Below are 22,634 nucleotides of genomic sequence, written 5' to 3'. Positions count from 1 at the left end.
TGGCAGGGTCCCACGGTTGGCTCCTGGGATGCAGTGTGGATCTTGCCTCTCTCTCTTGGTTGACAGTGCAGAAAGCCTGGGATCTTAGCTCATCTCTAGCTCGAACAGCAGTTCTCAACCTGGGGGTCACAATGACTTTTCATCGGGGTTACCTAAGACCATTGGGAAAACACAGATATTTATATTAGCAAAATTACAGTTATGGGGTAGCAGTGAAAATAGTTTAATCGCTGAGGAGAGTTAAAGGTTTGCAGTGTCAGGGAGATTGAGAGTCACGAGCTAGAACAAGACTGTGAAGAAAGCCTCATGAACCCCGGCCATTTCCCTCTAGTTTCCCTTTTCTCCGATACTTCTGGGGACTTATTTTCCACATAGGAAATACATTTAAAAGTTTACAATACAAAGGTCCAAAGGGTGTAGATGGACCTCAAGTTCCCACAGGGGAAGCTGAGGAGGCCCTGCTCTGGCCCTCCTTCTGAAGGTAGCCATTCTGCAGCCCCATAAAGCATAGTATGTAAAAGATGAGACAACCCTTACCCTCTGATGGTTTTGTCTCGTCTCAGATGTAGTTAACATCAAACTCTAACCCAGAGGTAAGGTGGTGTTTGGTGCTCCTGTAACCCCCAGGCCCTTGGTTTTGGGATGTTTCAGGACAGTGTGTGAGCCCTGTCTACCCTTTCTAGGCTTCTGCCAGGCTGGGAAGGATCTTCGTCTTGTCTCCATTTCCCAAGAACCCATCGAGGTCCCTGCAGGCTTTCTCCTCGTTGGGGCCAAGTCTCCCAGCCTGCCCGACCACCTCCTGGTGTGTGCAGTGGACAAGAGGTTCTTGCCCGACGACAATGGCCACAATGCCCTGCTTGGTGAGTTCTCGCTTACATTCCTTTGTGGCTATCTGCTTGGCAGTGGGGCCAGACAAGGAGACCTTAGCTGCTGGAGACAGACTGCTTTAATGTTTGATGTCCTACACCTGTTTGTTTGTTGTATGTTTCTTTATGGAATGGAAGAAAAAATGGGAATTATTTAAAAATATGACTGGTTGGGACGAGGGAGATGTTGGGTTGGTAAAGTGTTATCATGTACCAAGTTTGATCTTTAGCAGCCATGCAAAATTTCAGGTATGATGGCCGTGTTTATCATAATCCCACTTCCTGGGCAGACAGTTGACCTGAGTTATCAAGCCCAAGGATATTTCAAAAAAACAGCTTAGGAATGACAGCTGTGGTTGACTGCTGGCCTTCAGACACACACACACACACACACACACACACACACACACACACACTCACATGCCTACACATATAAATTTTTAAAAAAATGACTGGTTGCTTCCCTCTAGAAAGCTCACCACTTAATATTGTTATTGTTTTTCTTTTTCTTTCTTTTCTTTTTCTTTCTTTCTTCTTCTTTTTTTTAGTAGTTTGCTATTCAAACCTTTGTTTGCCTGTTGGGATGAGAAAGGGCTTGTAAACCCTGGGCCAGGTACTTTCAGAAACTAGCAGGCAGGGGACAGGAGAGTGAGGCTATGTGTGTGTGTGTGTGTGTGTGTGTGTGTGTGTCTGCCTGTCTGTCTGTCCCTGCTACAGGGTGGTCACATCTGAGGGATTGCCAGACCTTCTAGACGTCTTCTGCTTTGATTTACTGCTCCCCCTGGAGAGGTGGTGTCTGTCACAATTCTGTAGGGGAGCTTAGACTTGTTCATGAACTTGTTTTAAGTCCTGAGAATAAAGAAGACAACAGGGGTCCAAGTTCACGCCTTTCAGTCTCCAAGTTCTCCTCTTACACACTGTGCTTTTGCGGTGATCAGGTATCAGTCAGGGTCGCTTTCCCTCCTGGCTGTGGGAACCTGCCCACTGTCTTTCGCGTCATCGCTGGCCTGCTAAGATCCTGATGACTCATTGTGACGTTGAGGCCGTGCCTGACCTTCTCTCACTCAGAAGACATTATTATGGTCTTACTGTGTACCACACTCCCTTCCTGTGTGGCAACATCAAGGAAGAGGCCAGCTAGGATGGAGAGGCCAGAAGTCTGAATAGGGTTGATTTGTTGTTTACGCACAAACCGCCATGTGGCCTCTCATACCCCCTCCATTCATGCAGCAGAGAGGGATTTGAATACATGCTATGACTTTGGGCAGTTTGTTTTTGGATTTAGCCAGTTACCTCTTTGGAGAACTGGGTAGCGGATGACTTGGCAGTGATCCATTTCCATGTGGAGTCTTGCCACTGTACAAGAGAGGATTCCTGGTCCAAACTCGTCTGTATTCTCCATGGGTTTCAGCCCTTTAAATATCCAGTTTTGTTCCCTTATGTCCCAGAACTGGGTGGGAAAACTCACTGCAGAGGAAGGGCTTCAGGAACTGGGATGGGAAAGAGTAGGAATTGGGAAGAAAAGGAATTATTCCTGTTCCCAGACTGTGTGTGTGTGTGTGTTGGGGGCAGGGGTCACACTGTGTGTAAACTATCAGAGAAGGCAGATGAATGCTCCCAGGAGGGGGCAGCATGTCTTGGGGGAAGTGGTTCCTAAGGCAGGTCTGCACACTTATTGAGATCTGCTCTTTAAGAATAATCCTGGAAAATTAGCCAAGAAGGCAGCCGAAGCCCTACAGCTGTGCTGAGCTTTCTCCCTGGGTTCATGGGGTTTGCTCACTGGGTGTATGTAGTACCCGTATTAACTGTGGTGCCTCATGCAGCTGTCTTTTGATCTGTGGGTGGGGTGGGATGAGATGGGATGGGACGAGAGAGGGGGGCTTGTCTGAATTCCACCCCTTTGTGACTATAAAGGAATTGGTGGGGCAGTAAATCAGGGAGGTTCTGCCTCTTGAGCCCCGGAGACAGGAATGTCCCAGCTCTTTCTGCTCCAACTCTTTAGAGTCTGGTCCCTCCTAGAGTGCCCAGGAAGGAACGTTGTTAATTGCTGGCAGAAAGCCATCCAGAACGAGGAACAAGGGCTGCCTGGAAATAGCCTGTGCTTTCTCTTTTGAACGAAAGTTTATGCTCTCAGCTTGGACACTTAACACTGTTTAGGTTTTCCTGCTATTAACCCGGGTGGCTGCCTAGGACAAGGTGGTCTCCTCAGCTCCTGCAGTAACCAGATTCAGCCTAATTTAGTGATCCATAAAACTGGACCTGTGGCTCATCCCCTGGGGAAGCAGAGCCTTTAGGAATATTGTTCTAGCAACTTTGAAGCTGTTTTGGGGATTTTGTCTGCGAAAATGGGAAGGTTACAGCTGTAGGCGTGTTCTTCAGCTTTGGGTGCGGTTGCCAATCATTAATCTAAGTTGGTCAGTCCCTTAGCCATCAGAGAAGAATAGGTCTCTCTTCCTAGCATTCTCATTTCTTAGGAGAAAATGAGCTTGTGGTTTAGCTGGCAGGCAAGTTATCTACACATTGATGGAATGTGTAAGGTCAAGGTGAAGGCTGGTGTTTATGTACACCTGGAAGTCACAGACAAACAGACACAGCTTGGTCTGTGGGGTCTGTGGGGTCTGTAGCATCAATAGAAAATAACCACACCAGCAAATCTTATACCTCATCTTATGGGGGCACTGCACCCTCAGAAAGTGACCAGGGTGTTACCACGGACCGTTGGTGATGGGAGGGTGTTTTAGTGGCAGCCAGGTTCTGACAAATTAGTAAAAATATTCTAGTTGGAAAATAGTAATAACGGTGGTCAAGGAGACACACAAATAGTAAATCTTATTTACTGAAGGCTCATGTGCCTGGAACTATCCCAGAGAGGTTGAAATAACAAATGAAGTAGAGACACCGTAACCTACCGTTCATAGGTGACATTCAGAGGGTCCCCCACGCAGCAGCTAGGAGTACTTTAACCCAGGTGATGTAGTACTGGTTTAGGAACCATGGTATGGACACTCGGAGAGACGTGTGAAGGTGGCCCCATGCTGTGTGACTCCTCTCTTTTCTCCCTGCCAGGCTGATCTGGAATCAAATTCCACCTGCCACGTGCTTCTTCTGAAATTATTTCCACATGTATCTGTCTCTATAAGACAAGGACAATTTTTTGGAAAGCCAGTGTCATTATCCTATCTAAAAAGTTTAAGCAGTCTTTAATATTGTTACGTACTCGGCAGTGAGTTCAGATTTCACTATTTTTTTAAAGTTGGTTTATTAAATTCAAGACCCAATCCAAGTTCTCTTAAAGTGCTTGGCCGATTCATTTCTTCTCTTTTGCATTTTTAATATGTATGTATGTTTCTAGACATAGTCTCATGTATTCCAGATTGGCTTCAAACATACTACATAGCCTCCACAGCCGATGACCTTGAACTTCTGGTCCTCCTTTCCCATTGCCCCGTAGCTGGGATACAGGTGCACAGCCCTATGCCTGGTTTTAATGTAAGGTTGGGCTCAAACCCAATGCTTCATACACAGCGAGCAGAGACTTCACCTTGTGAGGTACAGCCTCAGCTCTTGCCTTTTGACAATGATGTGTCCCTTTGTTTTCAACCCTTCCAAGATATACTTTTAAGAAATATTGGTGGTGTCATGAATGGGCAAATAGGGGCTGCAGAGAAGGCTCCGTAATTAAGAGAGCTTGCTGTTCTTCCAGAGGACCTGAGTTCAGTTCCTAGTACCCACTGCAGGGTTAGGAGATGCAGTATCCTCTAATGGTCTGTGTGGGTACCTGAACACATAAGACACCCCCCCTACACATACATGTATGCATACACATAAACAAAAACAAGAAATAAATCTTCAAAAGGTAAGGCAGTTATTGTGTTTTAGGAAACTTTCTTGGGGGTGCCACGTATAACTGATTTTTATCAAAGAGGAAACCAAGGCAGGCGTGAGTTTTTTTTTTAATATTTATTTATTTATTATGTATACAATATTCTGTCTGTGTGTATGCCTGAAGGCCAGAAGAGGGCGCCAGACCTCTTTACAGATGGTTGTGAGCCACCATGTGGTTGCTGGGAATTGAACTCAGGACCTTTGGAAGAGCAGGCAATGCTCTTAACCACTGAGCCATCTCTCCAGCCCCCCAGGCGTGAGTTTTGAGCTGAATACAGGACTTAAGATAACTGTGATGTTCTGACAGGAACTTCAGCCCTCCACATTGTACCCCGATAGGCCTGTGTCTCATCTGGTGTCTAACTGACTCAGCTTTGCATGAATCTTCCACCCAAGTAGGGTGTTTCCGCACGGGGCTGGGATTTGTCTCGAACTTCGAGGAGGAACTCAGAAATTGTTGCCCCCGCCTTTGCTGTCAGAGGTGTTCACATCCACAAACAGGAATGTGACAATGGATGCGAGGTTTGCGGCTGCTCATAGCCCCCCTCTCCCCACCGTGGGGCTATCCAAGAGCTCTTCTTGGATGGTGGTTCATTAGGAAAAGTCAGATGTTATGGCTTCCAGCCCATTCGTGAGGGTTGGGAGATGGAGTCCCTCTCTCTGCAAAGGAAGGAATCCCGGAAACAAGTCTAGACATCCCCTCCCCGCTCTGCCTCCCCTCCCCCCAGAGTTATAACACTGTGTGCTTAGACACCACCCACCACGTCCAAAGGAACACATGGTGAGAGCTTCCAGGAAGAATCATGTCACTTTAGACCTGGAAGGCAATTATGGCTTTTATTTCTGTCTTCTGTGACTGGGCAAGCCAGAGCAGAGAACAGAACAGAGACCAGAAGAGAACAGAACCCAGGACAGTTACTTCTTATCTCTTGCCACCTGCACTCTCCTCTCTCCCACTTAGTCCAAAAGGAAGGAGAGAGGACACCATGCTCTGAGTCTGGGACGGTTAGATAACTAGGAGACACCTTAACCCTGTAGTGTCCCCGTGGGAAGGTTTTGTGCAGACGATTGACACATCAGAGTGAGGAAAGCGAGGCTCAGTACCTCCCAACACCCCAGGCCATGGTGCCTTGATCACCTCACCTGCAAGCTGGAGACTTTACAGATTATTGTACAGGGTTCATGGGATTCAAATGGGGCGGTGGGCATTGGTAACATGAAAGGCTTTGCACACACAACTTACTGTGCTGCGGCTGTGCAACAAGTATTAGCTCCCATCACGTTTGCAGACAGTGAAGATGAAGCTCAGAGACAAGTCATAGCCTGCCTGATAGACACGCGTCAGGACCTGACCCCAGTCCTGCTGACTCTGGGTTCTTGTTTACTTGCTGCCGGAGAGGTGGTCAGGGGCCACTTGCCCATAGGAGGGCATGCTTCATTCACACGGTGGCCTGCAAGTGCAGTATCCATGCGGGCATGTGATCCTTACATAGATGGTCCTCTAGTTGCCACAGTAGATCCAAGGGGGTGATTCTGGGGTGCTGAGTTGGTTAGAGGAGGGATTATTTGTGCTGACCACTTTTGGTGGTGTGGTAGCTGAAGAACCGTCCCTTCCTTTCTGGCCTCTGTGCCCAGCAGGAGTCTGAATCATGAGTCCAGAGATCTCATTTTCTGATGAGTTTGTTGTTTTTTAGACTTCTAAGTCCTGAGGTCAATTCCCAAAATGAATGAATGGCTCCATGTTGTAATCTTTCTTGAAAGTGTCTGTTGCCCTTTAAGGAATTTCCTGAAGTTTTAGGATGACATCATCTGCACCAACTAGGTCCTGTGCTCTCACCCTGGCTTCTTTGCTCATCCCCCAGCTGCCTCTCCTGACAGCTATGTCCCCCTTGGAACAGCTGTGTCCTCAGCTGGAAGGTTTTACTATTGCAAGGGACCAGTCTGCCTGCTGGACCCATCTGTCCACTATGCGACTAGGCCAGGAGTCACCAGAGACTGCTCCGCAGGGCTGTAGCCACTTCCCTGCTGGGCATGGTTGCTGACCCCATGACCTTGAAGTTCCTATGCCTTGCTCAGCATCTTTTCTCTACTCAGGCTTAGAATTTCTTTCAGGAACCCCAGACATTTTTGTCGTGTTGTATTCTTAGGTGCCAGTGGGCTGTGTGTGTTCCTAGGTTGGAGGCCAGTGAAGAAGTAGAAGTGTTTATTATTAATTAATCGGTTAATCATCCTTCTCTTTCTTACCCTCTTGGCCATGGAATCACATGGTGCTCTCAGTCAGACACATATGTGTACACAGATACAGCCCGACATGTATGCAGTCACACCAGAGCGTGGCCATTTGGGAGGACAAGGCATGCATCTGCCTGATGCTGAGCAGTTCCCAGGACTCAGAGAAAGTTGCGCGTAGGAGCCTGGGGAAGTGTCCATCCCCAATCTCCCCTCTTGAGACTAGGAGCTGAGTAATGAGGAAGGGCTGGACCTGGGTATGGGGGTTGTGGAGAAGAAACTGAGGCAGGGGCAGGGCAGGGGTAGTTGGAGTAGGTGGGTTAAGAGGCACCTCTTTTCAGTGAGGAGAAGATGAAGCTAGGAATGGATGGAAGATTCCACAGCCTTTGGTGCCTGTGGGTTCTGAACTTCATTCTTGGGTTGTGGTTAAATCCCACTCTTTGTGTCTCTGTTTCTGCGGATTGCACAAGAACGCTCTGCTTCCCACCGTGACCGTGGGGTCAGTTAAGCAGAGTGAGTGCCCTGTACACTTGACAATGAACGGTACAACGTCCTGGTACTGTGTGCACATCGGCTTCCCCAAGTCCCACTCAGCATCACCCATGTCCATGCTGCCTTACTTGTTCACACAATTGTGGCCTGGGTACCTGTTCACACCAGTGTGGTATGAGTACCTGTTCACACTGGTGTGGCATGAGTACCTGTTCACACCGGTGTGGCCTGGGTACCTGTTCACACCGGTGTGGCCTGGGTACCTGTTCACACCGGTGTGGCCTGGGTACCTGTTCACACCAGTGTGGCATGAGTACCTGTTCACACTGGTGTGGCATGAGTACCTGTTCACACTGGTGTGGCCTGAGTTGGTTCTGAATGCCTATGTCACCTGTGCCTTTCGCAGCCCAGCCAAAGTCTTTCCTTGTTTCTAAGGCCTTTTATAGAATATTAAAATGCTCAAGACATGTGCAGATTGGAGATTTTGAGCAGTGTGGAGTCTTCTCTGGGGTAATGTCTTTAACTTTCAAGTCACCTACTGGACTTCTTCCGAATATGAGCCAGAATTCCCAGGGACAGCCTGTGTATGAGCAGTGCTTATGCAAAGACATGTGACTTTTATGGCCTCACACCAAATGAGCCCTTCAGGCAGAGGGCTCGATAAAGGAAGTGAATGTGGCTCTGCCTCAGGACCTCCCTTGACCCAGGACGTTGGACTCCTAGGAACCAGGCCTGCTATTGGCAGAGCAAGGTTGTCGTGGGATGGCTGACACTCAGGAGCAGTGGTCAGGTGGAGAGGCCACCTTGTTAGGTCTCTCTCGTACTAACCAAGGCCTGTGGCTGGTTCCGTTGGAGGGGCTTTGTGTTTTGTAGAGACCCCTCCAAATGCACGCTCTGCGTGTCCATGGCTCATACGAGGAGCTTTCTCATCCCCTCTCAGATGGCTATCTAGAGCTGCAAACTGGCAGAGAGGCCTGTCTAGCCTATCGCAGCAGGAGGATGCTCTGCCCTGATACAGCCATGTTTTTGAATGGCATCTCCACTCTGCTGGCTGCTAAACTTTGGGTCTCACTCCCAGGGTCCCCACTATGCATCTGGTATTTTTTGATCTGCCTGACTGGCTGAGCTGGCCTTTAAAGTGAGCTCCACGCATGGCTCTTTATCTGTTGCTTCTCAGCACTGGGTTTTATTATGACATTTTCCTGGATGTTTGTGTTTGTGTTTCGCTCATGTTTGCCCAAGCCACCCTTCCTAGTCCCCTTCCTATCCCCCTCATTAGTTACCTTCCTCCTCTGAATGTTACCTTTTTATTATATATCCAAAGCAATGTATATAATGTGTATAAATATATATATCATATATTTCACATATACTTATAAAGATCCTGATTTGAATATCATAAAAATATTTAATATTTATCTTTCTTTCCCCATTATCCTCGCTTATTCCTCTCTCCACCTCTTTTGAAGCCCCATGTATACATACATACATATATATATATATATATATACCCACCCACCACACATACACACACATATATGTTTAAAATACAGGCTCTGCATATGAGAGAAAAACAGTATTGCTTGTCTTTCTGAGTCTGTCTGGCTTGTTTCACTTAACATAATGATCTCTAACTCCATTTTTTTCCCCCTCAAATGATACAATTGTGTTCTTCATTGTGGCTGAATAAAATTCCACTGTGCGTGTGTGTTTGTAGACTACATTCATGTACATGGAATTTTTAACACACACACACTGCCCCAAGAGGGTGAAATCTCCCACACTTGGCCAGACTCACCTCTGTGGCTCAGTCCCTTTGTTCCCGTTTCAGTTAAGGCAGTCTTGACTCCTCAGCCTGATTACCATGCCGATGGCAGTCTCTGGGTGACTGCTGGTATGGGGGTGCAAACGTCAGAGTCCTGATGAACTGTGGCTGTTGAAAGGGAAGCAGAGAGGCTCATGGCTTGCTCCCTCCTGCCCAGGTTTCTCTGGGAACTGTGTTGGCTGTGGGAAGAAAGGCTTCTGCTACTTCACTGAATTCTCCAACCACATCAACCTGAAGCTGAGCACACAGCCCAAGAAACAGAAGCACCTCAAGTACTATCTGGTCCGGAACGCACAGGGGGCACTGACCAAAGGACCGTTGATTTGCTGGAAAGGCTCAGGTGAGGCGGGGGGGGGGGGAGCTTGAATCTGGAGGGGTGGGAGTGGGGAGCTGGGAGTGCACCCCCAGTGAGCATTGTAGGGCTAGGAGGGGAGGGGTCAGGGACTTCTGTACAGTGGTACAGGCTGTAGCAGGAGAGCAAGCCCTTGGCTCTGAAGATGAAGCTGACCTTCCCTGTGGGTCCAGTTCTCTATCCTGCTCACAGGCTAGAGCCGCTGCTGGGAAAGGACTTATATATAAAAGAGGATGGTGTAGGAGAGGAGGGAGATGCTGAGTGGTCCTGTGTCTTGGGGGATTACCATCACCTCATGTCTCCTTGGATGTTAAGCACAGGGCTCAGATTGCATAAAGTGTCTTTCTTTCTTTCTTTCTTTCTTTCTTTCTTGTTTTTTTTTTTTTTCTTCGAGACAGGGTTTCTCTGTAGCTTTGGAGCCTGTCCTGGAACTAGCTCTTGTAGATCACAGAGTTGTAGAATTCACAGAGATCCTCCTGCCTCTGCCTCCCAAGTGTTGGGATTAAAGGCATGTGCCACCACCGCCTGGCTAAAGAGTATTTCTTGTTACCCCCACTGGACACTCTTATTCTGCCTGCGGATAGAGTCACCCTTTGGCAGGGAACCGTTTATGGAACAAGGCACCTCTGCCCTGTAACACACTGAAACAGATTAGCATGGCACTGGCATTCTTTATAGACTCATGTGCCCCACGGTTCTGTAGACAATTCCACTCTAGGAAGTCATTCTGTAGTCACTGGGTAAGGGCCAAGTAGATTTCATTACTACGCTCTTCTTTCTTCTTCTTCCTTTTCTTCCTGGTCACCATCATATCCTCCTCCTCCTCCTTCTCCTCTTCCTCCTCTTCCTCCTCCTCCTCCTCCTCCTCATCATCATCATCATCATCATCATCATTTCTTCCTCCTTCTCCTCCTCCTTCTCCTCCTTTCTCTATTTTCTCCTCCTCCTTCTTCTTCTTTGTTTTTTTTGAGAGTGATTTTTTGGTGTAGCACTGGCTGTCCTGGAACCAGCTCTTGTAGACCAGGCCTCGAACTCACAGAGATCTACCAGCTTCTGCCTCCCAAGTGCTGGGATTAAAGGCGTGTGCTGCCACTACCACCACCCAACTTCATGTGTTCTTCTTGCCTCTGTTAGAGTTCAGAAGCCGGCAGAACTCCACCAACACCTGTCCCAGTTCTCTGTTTCCACCACTGGAGAGCTCGGGGTCTCTGGCTGCCTTCCCCAGTGATCCTGTTCCTGGGACAAACCCCAACATCCCAATGGGAGCTCAACAGGCAGGTGAGACTACTGAGTGGTGTCCCAGGTGCTAAAGCCAGGCCCCTGGAGTTGGCATTATTCAAAATATATAAAGGTCACACTTTGAGTGTTGTTGCTCGATGCCATCTTGTAAGTTTTACTTGGTGTGTTGTTGTCCTAGGTCATTTTGAGTTTGTGAGTTTTAGCAAAGTGTACACATCGTCTTTCATTTGGAAAACTTGCCTGCTCTCCTATTGGATAAGGAATGTGATTTCCCCCAGTGTTGGGATCCTGCTTCAGAGTCATTCTACCCCCACCCCCACCCCCCAGTCACAGCACAGGGTTCAGGGGATGACAAGTATCAGGTCAACATTCCAAGGGGATTTCTAGGAGGGGTGGAGGTTAGATTCCTGTCCTTTATCCCATGTTGGGTGTGCCTACCCTGGGCATGTATCTTACTCACTAAAGCTTGCTGCGTCCTGTGAGCCAATGGGGTGTTTGGAAAATTGAAGTTCCATGGGGGCTGAGGCTTGCCCAGGACCTCACAGGGAGGAGTTGGGGGAGGCAAATTTGTATACCAGGTATTTCTCTTTCACATGCCTGGCCCTGAGCCACACAGACGAAGCCTGTAAGTGTGGTTGCTGTTGTCTGGAGACGTCGGCCTTCCTGAGGACTCTGGAAGGCCATTGGTGGTTTTCATCCTTCCTGTCCAGAGAGTCAGTGTGGCACATTGCCCTGGCAGTGAAGCCAGTGTCCTGGGCTCTGCAGAGCCATCAATCACTCTCGCTGGGACACTCTGTCCTTCAGGGGCTCTAGGCTCCTTTTCACAAGCTGGCCTCTGTCCTCTCCCTCCAACAGTGTCCTGACTCTTCTCTTCCTTTGCCGCTGTGGACTGGGGACCCGGCTGTTTTGTGGCTAAGCACCCGGTGTAGACACCAGCGCTGCTATCCTTCGCCGAATGGTGCAATTCACTTAATTCCTGGAACTTAACTCTGTTTGCCCGTGTGTAGACCTGGGGTGTGGGGTGTCCTTTTCGGTCTAGTTCACAGGGTAAATAAGAATTAAATGAGGTTATAGTAACGGCAGCCCCTTAAGGGACTTGTTACATGCCCTGGATGTCTGCCCACCTGCATCCTTCACACAGTGGCTCTGCCTCTTGCCGTCATGACTCCCATTTATGGAGGGGGCATTGAAATTTGGAGAGATACAGTATGTGTTTCAGGTCACATAACTTGTAAGTAATGGGACTGTGGTTCAGATACAGGCTGGACAGTCCCAGAATCACATTCCAACTGTCACACGGGCCACCGCTTTGACAGGGAAGTTTCATGAAAACCTTCCTACGATTCCAGCCAACGTAGGCCTCCTTATGGGACCAGAGTCCATGGTTGCCCCCAGAATTATTCTCAAGACTTAAGGAACCTGAACCCTATAAGTATCCCAGATTTTGTCATCAACCAACCTGCCAGGCTTCCCTGCAGTGTTTTGATATAAAACTGAATTCTAGAGGTGGAGGAAGGTAGGAAGCAAACAGAATCGACCATCTCAGATATGGGGCTGCAGGTTAGGAAATTCGGCCTCCCATGCACCCCAAACCTTCCCTTACCCACACTAGACCCTCTTGAGTGAAAACAGAAGGTTCATGGTATTTGTGTGCTCATGTTCATATGTATCTGTCTGTTCCCATGCTCATGTGTGAGCAGGAATATTTATATCTTTCTGAATGTGTGTACATGTATTTGTGTATATCGGCCCCTTGTACATTTGGGTATTTATTAAGTATGTTTCTGTGCACTTCTATGTCTATGCAGGGGGCATGAATATGTTCCTGTATGCGTACCTGTGCATATGTGTACAAGCATGTGAAATCAGGAATGAGTTTGCATTCATATGTGCACATTTATGTCCACATGGGAAAGAACGTGCACACGGGTGTACATGTTTCTAGATACATACATGCATGTGTGTGGGTTTAGGAGTATGTGCACAAATGTGCACATGTGAATGCTCATGTATCTTTGTCTGCATGTGGCAGAATCACCCTGTCAGAAACCTGCTTTCCTGATAGAATGCATCAGAGCTAGTTTATCTGCCTGGTTCCGGTGCAGCCTGTGTTCTGACCGCTTTCCCATGCTTTCTGCTTTCAGGTCCGGCCTCTGATCACCCCTCAGTGACCACAGCAACAGGTCCCACTGTCTTCAATGGCAAAGACTCCCCCAAACAGCCACAGCTGGCTAAGAGTAGCCTGTCTGCCGTGCCTCGTCCCTCAGCCTTAGGTAGTGCTGCTGGTCCTGGAGGTGCTAGGGCCCTTCTTTACTCTGGACCTGGGCCAGAGGGGATATGGGTACAGGACTGGGGACATGGAGGCTCCAGAGTCTAATGTGTTGGTGAGCATCAGGGCGGATGTCACATGTCCTCAGATCTGTGACTGGGCCATGCTATGGGAGAGTCATGTGTGCTGAGGGGCAGAGAGGGTTTTGTGCTGGTGGCAGGTAGCCTCTCTTGATGCAGGTTTTGTGAAGATTGGGAGTGGTGTAGGAAGGTGGATGTTGGGACAGATAAATACGAATCCAGAGCCCAGCTCTGTTTTGTAAGGCAATGGATCTTGCAGCCTTTCAGCGGTCCCTCCTTGGGTATAGGTCTTGCAGCCTTTTTCAGTGGTCCCTTCTTGGGGGTAAGAATGGCTCTCTGAGGACAGGATGAGGATCCCCAGCTGCTGTGCACATCTGCGAGCTCACTGGCTATTGGTATCCGTGTCAGCCCGCCACAGGAGCTTGTCTGCCCATTTAACACCTGGAGGAGGTGATGGGGGGGGGTGGCAGGCGTGATAATTGAGTTTTGGAGGGAGGGAGGGAGGGGCAAGGAGACTTGGGGATTGCATTCAAACTCCCAGTCTCATGCTCTCCTAAGAATGTTCTGGAAAGTCTCGTCCGCTCTCCTTCCCTTCCTGCCTTGTCACCCGGCCCCCATGCCCCATGCCCACCTAAACTGGAACCTAGGGTCTGAGACATTAAATTGGAAAGGTCCTTAGAGAATGTCCATCCTGGGGATGGAGTTGTAGCTCATGGATAGAGTGTGTTTTCCTGGGTTTTATTTTCAACGTCGCGGAAGAGAGGCAGGTCCAGAAAGGCACCCTGGGCTGGAATACAACTCCATTGTAGCAGAAGGTTTCTCTGGCCCAAAGCCGTCGGCTGCAGAGCCATTTGCTGAAGGAGCAGCCCTCATGAATCTAAGACTCTCCAGTCTTGACTGGCTTTCATGTTCTGGAATTTTTATCATTCCTCAGCCTCCCCTCAAGACTCCCGCCTTCCTCCTGTGGCTGTTCCTTCTTCAGAACGGGTGCAGGGCAGCCACAAGGTTGAAGAGTGGCCCCTGGCCATAAGGACAGGAAGCCCCTTGCTGTCCATAGCTTCTTCCGTGAGCTTAGCTCTGTGGACATGTAGTCTTCACCTCATACAACAACACAGCAGATGCCCTCAGCCTGGGGCCCTGGGACCTTGGTTTTGGGCAGGTGGCCTACAGAGCGTTGGATTCAGGATTGGACTAGAACCTTCCAAGCCTACTTTGTGGAGGTGTGTGGGGAATGGAGATCTTTAAGCTTCCTCCTGGGATCTCAAAGGCCTTCTAGAATTTAGCTCGTTGACTGTCATTCTTCTTTTAACTGTTCACTTCCACGGGGGCTTCACCATGAAGTCCACACTCCACCCAGTCTCTCGGTGCTCACCCTGCCTGTTAGGTGACTTTCTAGAGCTCAACTCAGACCATCACTCTCCTCTCCCACATTGCTCCTGTCTCCCTCGGGGGGGTCCAGCCACCCACTCTAATCTTTAACTTTTGAAAGTCCCTTGCAGTCCCTAGCATCTGGCTGTGGTAGAACCCGGCAGAGGGAAGGACTGAGTCAGAGATGCTGGTTGACCTGGGTTGCCTCAGAGTTGAGCACAGGCATGTGTTAGAGCTACCAAGACTTTGCTGTCAGTGTTGGAAACTGCTTCCAACTAAGTTAGGCCTGCCACTAGCCGCTCTCAGTGAAACACTGCCTCTAGTGGAGGATGGGAAATAGGAGCTTTGTCTCAGATGAGGGGCTGGTGCTCCCAGATGGAGGGGACAGGTAGCTAAAAGTCCTGCAGACTCCTCAGAAAATGCCAGGTAGGGTTATCTCTGGAGACAGAAATAATTGGCTCACGCTGACATCAGTGACATCAGTGGCTGTTCCTGGTGATGTTTTGAGATCACTTACTGGCTTAGAGCCCGGTAGAGACGTTTCTGGTTGACCCCTGCATCCTCAGCTCCAGCCCTACCCTCCTGTAGTTGGGGACCACGCCCTAGAGGAACCGGGTTCTGTCTCTGAGAGCTCTTCCTCTGCTCCTGGGGCCAGTGTTAGATGAGCTGGTGTAGAGATGACAGTCCCCCCCTGTCTTTGAGGGCAAAGAAGCCTGCAGGTTTGAAAGCTCTCTGTAAAGTCAAGGACTTCATGTCTTTTTACCTCTGTGTCTGTTTGGATTTGGTTTTCTTCCACTTTGGTCAATCTAAGGGTAGGAAGTTATCTGAGGTTCCTTCCAGAAGACTCAACAGCAGTCATTCTCAAAGTGCTGCTGCTGTAGAATAACCGGGGCGCTCGTGACAAGGTGCATGCTCTTCCTGTCACTTCAGGGGCCCCGAGTGGTGGCTCTAGGCAGAGCCAGGTCTGTGTGTATTCTCTGCCTAGGCTGAGGGAGACATCACCCTCGGCCCTGAGGGCTCCAGTCTGTGGGTTCTCATCACCCAGAAGCCCCAGGTATCAGGAGGCCTCCTTCCTCACATGCTGAGCTCCTTGAGGTCCTTGGAACAGGCTTGTGTTCAGACAGACAGGTTTTCGTTTGCTTGTCTGTGTTTAAAGGCAGGCTCTCACTGTGTATCCCTGGCTGGCCTAGAACTTGCTGTGTAGACCAGGCTAGCCTTGAGCTCGACAGAAATCTGCCTGTTTCTGCCTTCCAGGTGCTGGGGTTAAAGGCATGTACCTCCCCACTGCCGTCCCGCTTGGCTAGGTAGTTTTAGAAGTATTCAGACGTGTTTAAAGTACAACAGGGTTGAGATAGGACCTCTGGACAGCTGAACACTTGTGTCCAGAGTTTAAAGAAAATAGGCTAGCTAAGTCTTGGTACTAATTTATGAACAGTTTTCCGTCACAAGCCTGTTGACATCAGAGTGGGCAGGAATGACTCACAAGCAGCAGTGGGTCCAGCTTCTGCTCTTGATTTTTGAAGAAATTAGCTTTCCAACTTGGGTGGGAGTGTGAAATTAGCTTTCCATTTGGGCGAGGGTGGGGTTGGAGGGCAGGAAGGGGTGTGCATGTGGATCAGTACTGCCTTCAAGTGGCAAAACTGTGCTGGTGCATTGAACCTTTGCTGGGCTGGTAATGCTGATACTGGCAGGAGAGGCAGTTTGCGGAGCCCGAACTCCTAAGTGTTTCATTTAAGTATTTTACATGCATCTCTCTTCCTCTGGTTACGCCACTTTCTCAGTAGATTTTTTTACTATTATTTTGACTGTCTTAACAACCAAGGAGCTCAGACCTAAAGAGATGCAGCTTCAACACAACTTTGGCCTGAAACATTTATAAAAATTGACAGGATGTCTCCTTCTGTCTAGATCCATAGAGCTGAAATTTTAAAAAAAAAATTACCAAGGGTTGGGAGTTGTAGCTCAGTGGGAGGACATCTGCCTAACACGTACAAGGTCCTGGATTTGAGCCCCAGCTCTGTCAACGTCACAAAACAAAAAAGTTCTGCTCTCCAGATCATGGGAGAGTTTTATTGACACCAGTTCCCAATGGTGGCCTAACCCATGCTCTGAATATTGTCTAGGTATCTTGCCAAACTCTGGGCCCCCCAAAAAACGACACAAAGGTTGGTCCCCAGAGTCTAAATCAACCACGGATGGTGGCTTCCCTCAGAGTGGTGGCAACAGAACTAAGCAAGGTAAGTGGCTAGGGTCTTGCTCAAACCCCAGAGTTGGGTGCCTTGGCCTGCGAGTAGCATGTGTGCATGCGTGCATGCGTGCATGTGTGCATGCGTGCATGTGTGCATGTGTGCACGCAGATGAGTGAGGAGGTTCTGGGCAGCCGACCCTGGCGTAGCAGAGAGACAAGCGACCTCTCTACCATGCTGTGGCCTGTGTCGAAAAAAGACTATGTCTCTTGGTGGGGAGAGGTGGGGCTGGGTGAGCCCACAGTCTTATGAGTGGGGAGATGGGTCAGGCGGTAGTTTTTGTACATGTCGGGTTTTGGGATGTCGGGTTGGCTGGGGAAAGATCGCCCCTTTTTCTGTGTTTTACTGATGTGCTGGTTGTGTTCCTAGAAGGTACCTGCGTACCCTGTGTGCCACAGCCTGGCTTGGTGGGACCGGCTTCAGTCACCTTCCCAGTGGTGGCATCCGGTGAACCAGTGTCTGTCCCGGACAACTTGCTGAAGATCTGCAAGGCCAAACCGGTGATATTTAAAGGCAAGTACAGCTGTGCCCACAGCTGGGCAGGCAGGGAAGCCTGCAAGGAATCCCACACCAAACTGTGACCTCGTCTCAGTCCAGCTCCAAAGGAATCCCCCTGAGCCAACTCAAGAGTTCTTCAGGGCAAGAGAGTGGGCCCAGTCTCTAGACTGCTGAGAATGGCAGAGCGTATCCGTTTGTCCCAGCAGACATGTCGCGACTCCATCCTCTGCTCCTTCCCTTCATTCTCTGTTTCACAGAACCCGGGCTTTAGTTACCCAGCTAGTGCAGAGCACCAAGGCCTGGTAGGGAATGGACAAAGCCCCCCATGGCTTGTTCCCTTTTCATCCAAAGCCATAACCTCTGACTTTGGGCCGAGACAGACATGGTCACTGCTACAGAAGCCTTGAGTAAGATTTGATTTGGTCTCCTCTGTGGTGGCTCGTGTGTGTTGCCAACTGAAGAAATCCTTTGGCGGTAGCCAGAGACTTTTAAACGGGAAACTGTGTGCAGGGTAAGCTGGCAGTGCCTGAGGAGAGACGTGCTCAGGACCTTATAGATCCAGTTCCTTGATTGGTCATTTGGCATCCTGCTTGTGAGAAGAGAGGTCGGGGAGATGGCAGGAAAATGGCAGAAAAAGTACTGACATGGTAGAAGGGCTTCAGGGCCCCATGGAAGAACCAAAGGTCAGATCTGCATCCTCTTTTCTGAAGCATGTGAGAAAGGCTGAGAATACAGAATTGGGACAGGTAGCAAGACTCGGAGGTGGACACCAGCATCCGCACTGACCAAGACCCTCACAGAGGGAACCCTGCACACCCGCATCTCACACTGAGCCATCCCAGAGGACAGGTCCTCTGCTCAGGTGTGCTCACTGCCCTACGCCCGCCACTTCCAGGCTTCCAGGTCCAGCCAGCGGCTCTGTAGCATGGCTGTCATCTGGCTCTCAGGGCAGCTCGCGGGGCCCCTTGCGTGACAAGCATGATATCCCTTACTTTAAGGTAACCGCATTGCCCCTTGTAAGCCAGCACATTTGTGGACAGTGCTGTCTCCTTATGGTCCCTGGTCCCCTACCCTAGCGTCTTGAGAGAAATGAGCAGAGATGTGAACTCACAGGTCTGAATCTGGAGCTGCTGGTGGGACCAGCACATGTCTTGGCAAATCGGTCCTACTCAAGTACGAGAAACAGTTTTTCTCAAGACCTGGCCCATGGAGCCCTACATGACGCCTATGCATAGCTACGCATGGGGAGATTTGGTGTCATTTTGGTGACAAAGGGAACATTCGTTCACATCATGCTCTCACCGTTTGGCATCTCCCCATTGTGCAAAGGCTTTGAGAAGGTCAAGTTCTTGCTTACGATCATGCAGCTAACGATGGTAAAGAGGGATCAGAACCTTGCTCAGGCCATCCTACCCCAGGACCTGCCGTCTGAAGGAGTCTAGGTCCACTCCAGCATTACTCAGTGTCGTTCGCTTTCTGGAGTCATTGGGTCTAGACACCGAGCTGTTTGGTTAACTCTGCTCACTATAGGACCTGGTGTGTGTGTGTGTGTGTGTGTGTGTGTGTGTGTGTGTGTATGTGTGTGTGTGTGTGTATGTGTGTGTGTATGTGTGTGTATGTGTGTGTGTATGTGTGTGTGTGTGTGTGTGTGTGTGTGTGTGTATGTGTGTAAGGCTTGGCCTTGGGGAAGACAAGGTCTGGTCAACAGTCCCCACTGCTGTGTGCACCTTGTCGTTTCAAGGACATTACTGTTTGGTTTCGGGTAAACTTCTTTTGTTTGGCCTTGAACTTGATCAACTGCAAAATAAGGGACTGGACAAAATGAGCAAGGAAATGCCCTACCACCAGCTGGATATGAGTGATGACATTTTAATCCTAGGTCCCAGAAGGCAGAGCAGGTGTACTAGGTCATCAAGGACCATAGGAGGTCTGAGATTTCTCAGAAACGGGACCTAAGAACTCCCCTGGCTCTTAGGGGATCCAACAGTGGTACCCGACCCAGGCTGAGTACAAGACTATAGCATGAGTAATAAAACCCTAGATATTGGGGTTCAATCTGAAGGTCCAAAAAGCAAAACAGCCAGCCATTGATTCTTGCCTCTACCTCAGTCTGAAATGGCGATCCTGCCTCTAGGAGTCTCAGAATGATAGTGTGAGCGAGAGCTGTCTCCTCCCGTCTTATATTCCTCTCTAGGGCTGGGATTAAAGTCATACACCACTGCCACCTGATTTCTATGGCAAACTAGCGTGGTTACTGGAATTAAAGGTGTGCGTCACCACTGCCTGGTCTGTATGGCTGACCAGTGGAACTGTTTTACTCTCTGATCTTCAGGCAAGCTTTATTTATTAAAGTACAAATGAAATATCACTCCCTAAGACCAGTTGCCAAGCGGCTGCTTTCTTCTTCCCTAGGCCACGGGAACTTCCCCTACCTCTGCGGAAACCTGAATGATGTGGTCATCAGTCCCCTGCTGTATACTTGCTACCAGAACTCCCAGTCGCTGTCCAGGGCCTACGAGCAGCACGGTGCCTCCACCATGCAGCCCATATCCGAGGAGACGCAACTGTTGCTGACCGTCTACTACCTCGTCCAGCTGGGTGAGCCTGGGTCCAGCTGTGTGCTAGGGATGGATCTTACCAGGAGGGCCAGCTAGATTCAGGAGGCCAGAGAGGGATCTGAAGACCAGGTTAGCCCTAACCTTTCCAGGGAGGGGGTCCACAAACAGTAGGGTGTAACCAATAGGGGTGATTCAGAGACCAGTCACTCACCTGCCCGTCTAAGTGCAAAAACGTGGGCCATATTCAGGCAACACACTGACCTTCATCTGCTGAGCCAGACCCAAAGGCACAGGTGATAAAGCCAACATTGTGCCCTCAGAGAGAGTCAGCTTAACCAGAGAAGAGAAGCAAGAGGCAGGAGAGAACTTAATGGGGTGTGGGCATGTGGGGTCATCAAGAAAGTCCTCTGAGTAGAGACTTAACCGCCAGAAGGAACAGCCTTGGGAAGAGCTGAGAAGAGAGTACAGGTCGGGCTGGGTGTGGGAGGGAGCCCTGATTGGGGTATGGGTGGGTGGGAGCACAGTTGGGGAGGCTGACTGTGGGTAGGAGGGATCACGGTGAGCTGTGGGTGTGTGTGTAGCAAAAAAGTGAGCGGTGGGAAGTAGTGAAAAAATTGTTGGCTACTTCTAGTTGCGTTGCTCTCAAGGCCACCTGCCCTCTGGAGAGAGAGCTCTTGAATCCCACAGAGGCTGAGGCCAAAGGTAGAAATTTAGGGAATGTGAGCTTGAGGATAGTCTGTGTGGAAGTGTCCAGCCAGCTGTGATCCACTGTGAGCAGCTGTGGGTGGGCAGTGAGGAGCTCAGGCTTGACCCTGGATACCCAGGTAGTCAGTGGGTGAGAAGGATCAGGACGGAACCAGTGAAGATTGTGGAAGGCAGACCCAGCATCAGGTTTCTCTGAGGCTCCTTCCCAAGACCCATGTGAACCGATCGATTGGCACAGATCCACCCAGGATCCAGCCCCACCCTGTCTTTGTCACCTTCCTCCCCATCACAAACCTCTGGCCTCTTGGTCTCCAGGTCTGTGGGAAACGTGTACCAAACCACATCTCCTTGTTCCCTGGAGCTCACCGATGGTTTCTAGTCCTGCCCGATTAACATTTATCCCCAGGTCTGGTGGCTGCCAGCCTACCACTCCCACCTTCCCACTCTGCCCCAGTTGCTACTTCCTGTGCAGTGTTATCATGCCGGAGCATCGTGGACTTGTAGCTTCCATTTGAAGCGCTCTGGTCTAGGACATCCATGAACCTTGCCCCTTCTTGCCATTTGAGTTTTGACCCATACACTATCTCCTCAAAGGAACCTTGTTGCTACACCTGGGACAGCTCCCCACATCAGAGCTCCCTGGCCTGTATCTAGTTTCCTTTGTTTCTAGAGCAACGTCACTCCAGGAGCAACTACGGCTGCTGTGTCTCCATGAGCACCTCCTCCAGGTTGGGATGTGTGCTATAGGACCAAGAACATCAGTCTGTTGCTTTATGTGTGAGTGCAGCCTCTGCAGGGCCAGTTTGGTGCTCACTAAGGGTGTGTGTGTGTGTGTGTGTGTGTGTGTGTGTGTGATTAGGTTGATACAGAGGCCACTGAAGGAAACGGTATCAAAGTCACAGACTTGAGCACCCATCAGTGTGGCTAGGGACACTGGTAATTGATTGTGGGTTGGCCATGTGGAAGGCTGGCTGCCTTGATGAAGGACAAAAGTCGTATAAAAGCAGGTCAGAGAGAATGGAGACCAGGATACAAATGTAGGAAGTCTAGCCCACCTCTAAGGGAGCTCTGCCTGGAGTGATGCTTTTAGAGAGATAAGGGCTCAAGGGAGAGTTCTTAGAGACAAGGGGTATAACAGCCAACCTGCCAATTCTAATTTGATCACACGCTTCAAATAACTAGCCATAATCTGGAGGCCTCTAATAATAAAATAAACGGGGCTGATGGGTGGGCCAAGGAGATAAAAGTGCTTGCTTTCAAGCCTGAAGATGAGTTTGATACCTGGAAACTACATGGTTGAAAGAGAGACCTGACTCCTGCCTCTTGCATTTTGACCTGCTCCCATGTTCTACAGCACACACAAGAAATAAGTGGAAAAATAAGTGAAACTCTAAGCCCACCTAATCACACTCTGGCACAGCCCTAAGTGGCTGCTGCAAGCTACCTTTTACAGACTGGGGAGTTGTGATAGGCTTGGCCAACCTTTTGACATTTGTCACCCAGCATTGCCACCTAAAGAATTCATACTTGAGAACGGTGAATTCAGAGTTTTTCAAACGGCAAAAGTACCTTGGTGTTTTAAGAAAGTTTACGTTCGTGTTGGGCTATGCTCATAGCTGTCCTGTGGGCAGGGCAGCGAAGGTCCCATAGCTGGGGAAAGCCGGCTGGACGTCTGAGAACCCCCCCCCCCAGCTCCTCAAAGGCAATGTTCAGCTAGAGCACCCAGATAATTTACAAAAGAAAATACACGGACTTTTGAAAGATGTCCGATCTCAGTAGTCGCTGAAGAGAGACACATGAGCAATGGAACACGTCATTTTTCTCAGTACACAAGAGATGGTACCCATTGATGCTAAGAGTGCTGGCTAGAACTGTCACACCCATCACACTGGGGGAAAGCTGACTTTTGGGAATTCAAGCCCAGGCTTTCAATTCCCCTGATAAACACCACAGTCAAAACAACATGGGGGAAGAAAGGGTTTATTTCAGCTTATAGTTTCATGTTACAGGACAGGAACTGAT

General features: G+C 49.5%; 1 protein-coding gene across 3 annotated transcripts in view; it reads left to right on the top strand.

The window, feature by feature from the left end:
- LOC121432450 (protein GREB1) overlaps positions 1-22,634 on the top strand; it is a 68,370-nt gene that overhangs the window by 5,428 nt on the left and 40,308 nt on the right. For all 3 annotated transcript variants that reach the window (XM_041630441.1, XM_041630440.1, XM_041630439.1), the window contains exons 3-9: positions 684-860; positions 9,455-9,637; positions 10,784-10,927; positions 13,033-13,161; positions 16,729-16,842; positions 17,221-17,364; positions 19,762-19,947. In XM_041630441.1, coding sequence (XP_041486375.1) covers positions 684-860; positions 9,455-9,637; positions 10,784-10,927; positions 13,033-13,161; positions 16,729-16,842; positions 17,221-17,364; positions 19,762-19,947 — 1,077 coding nt within the window. The remainder of the gene's footprint in view (positions 1-683; positions 861-9,454; positions 9,638-10,783; positions 10,928-13,032; positions 13,162-16,728; positions 16,843-17,220; positions 17,365-19,761; positions 19,948-22,634) is intronic.

Source organism: Microtus oregoni, unplaced genomic scaffold, assembly GCF_018167655.1.
Source record: "Microtus oregoni isolate MIOR12 unplaced genomic scaffold, Mior012 000034F_ref0000314, whole genome shotgun sequence".
NCBI classification, from domain to species: Eukaryota; Metazoa; Chordata; class Mammalia; order Rodentia; family Cricetidae; genus Microtus; species Microtus oregoni.
This window is presented reverse-complemented; position numbering and strand designations above follow the sequence as displayed.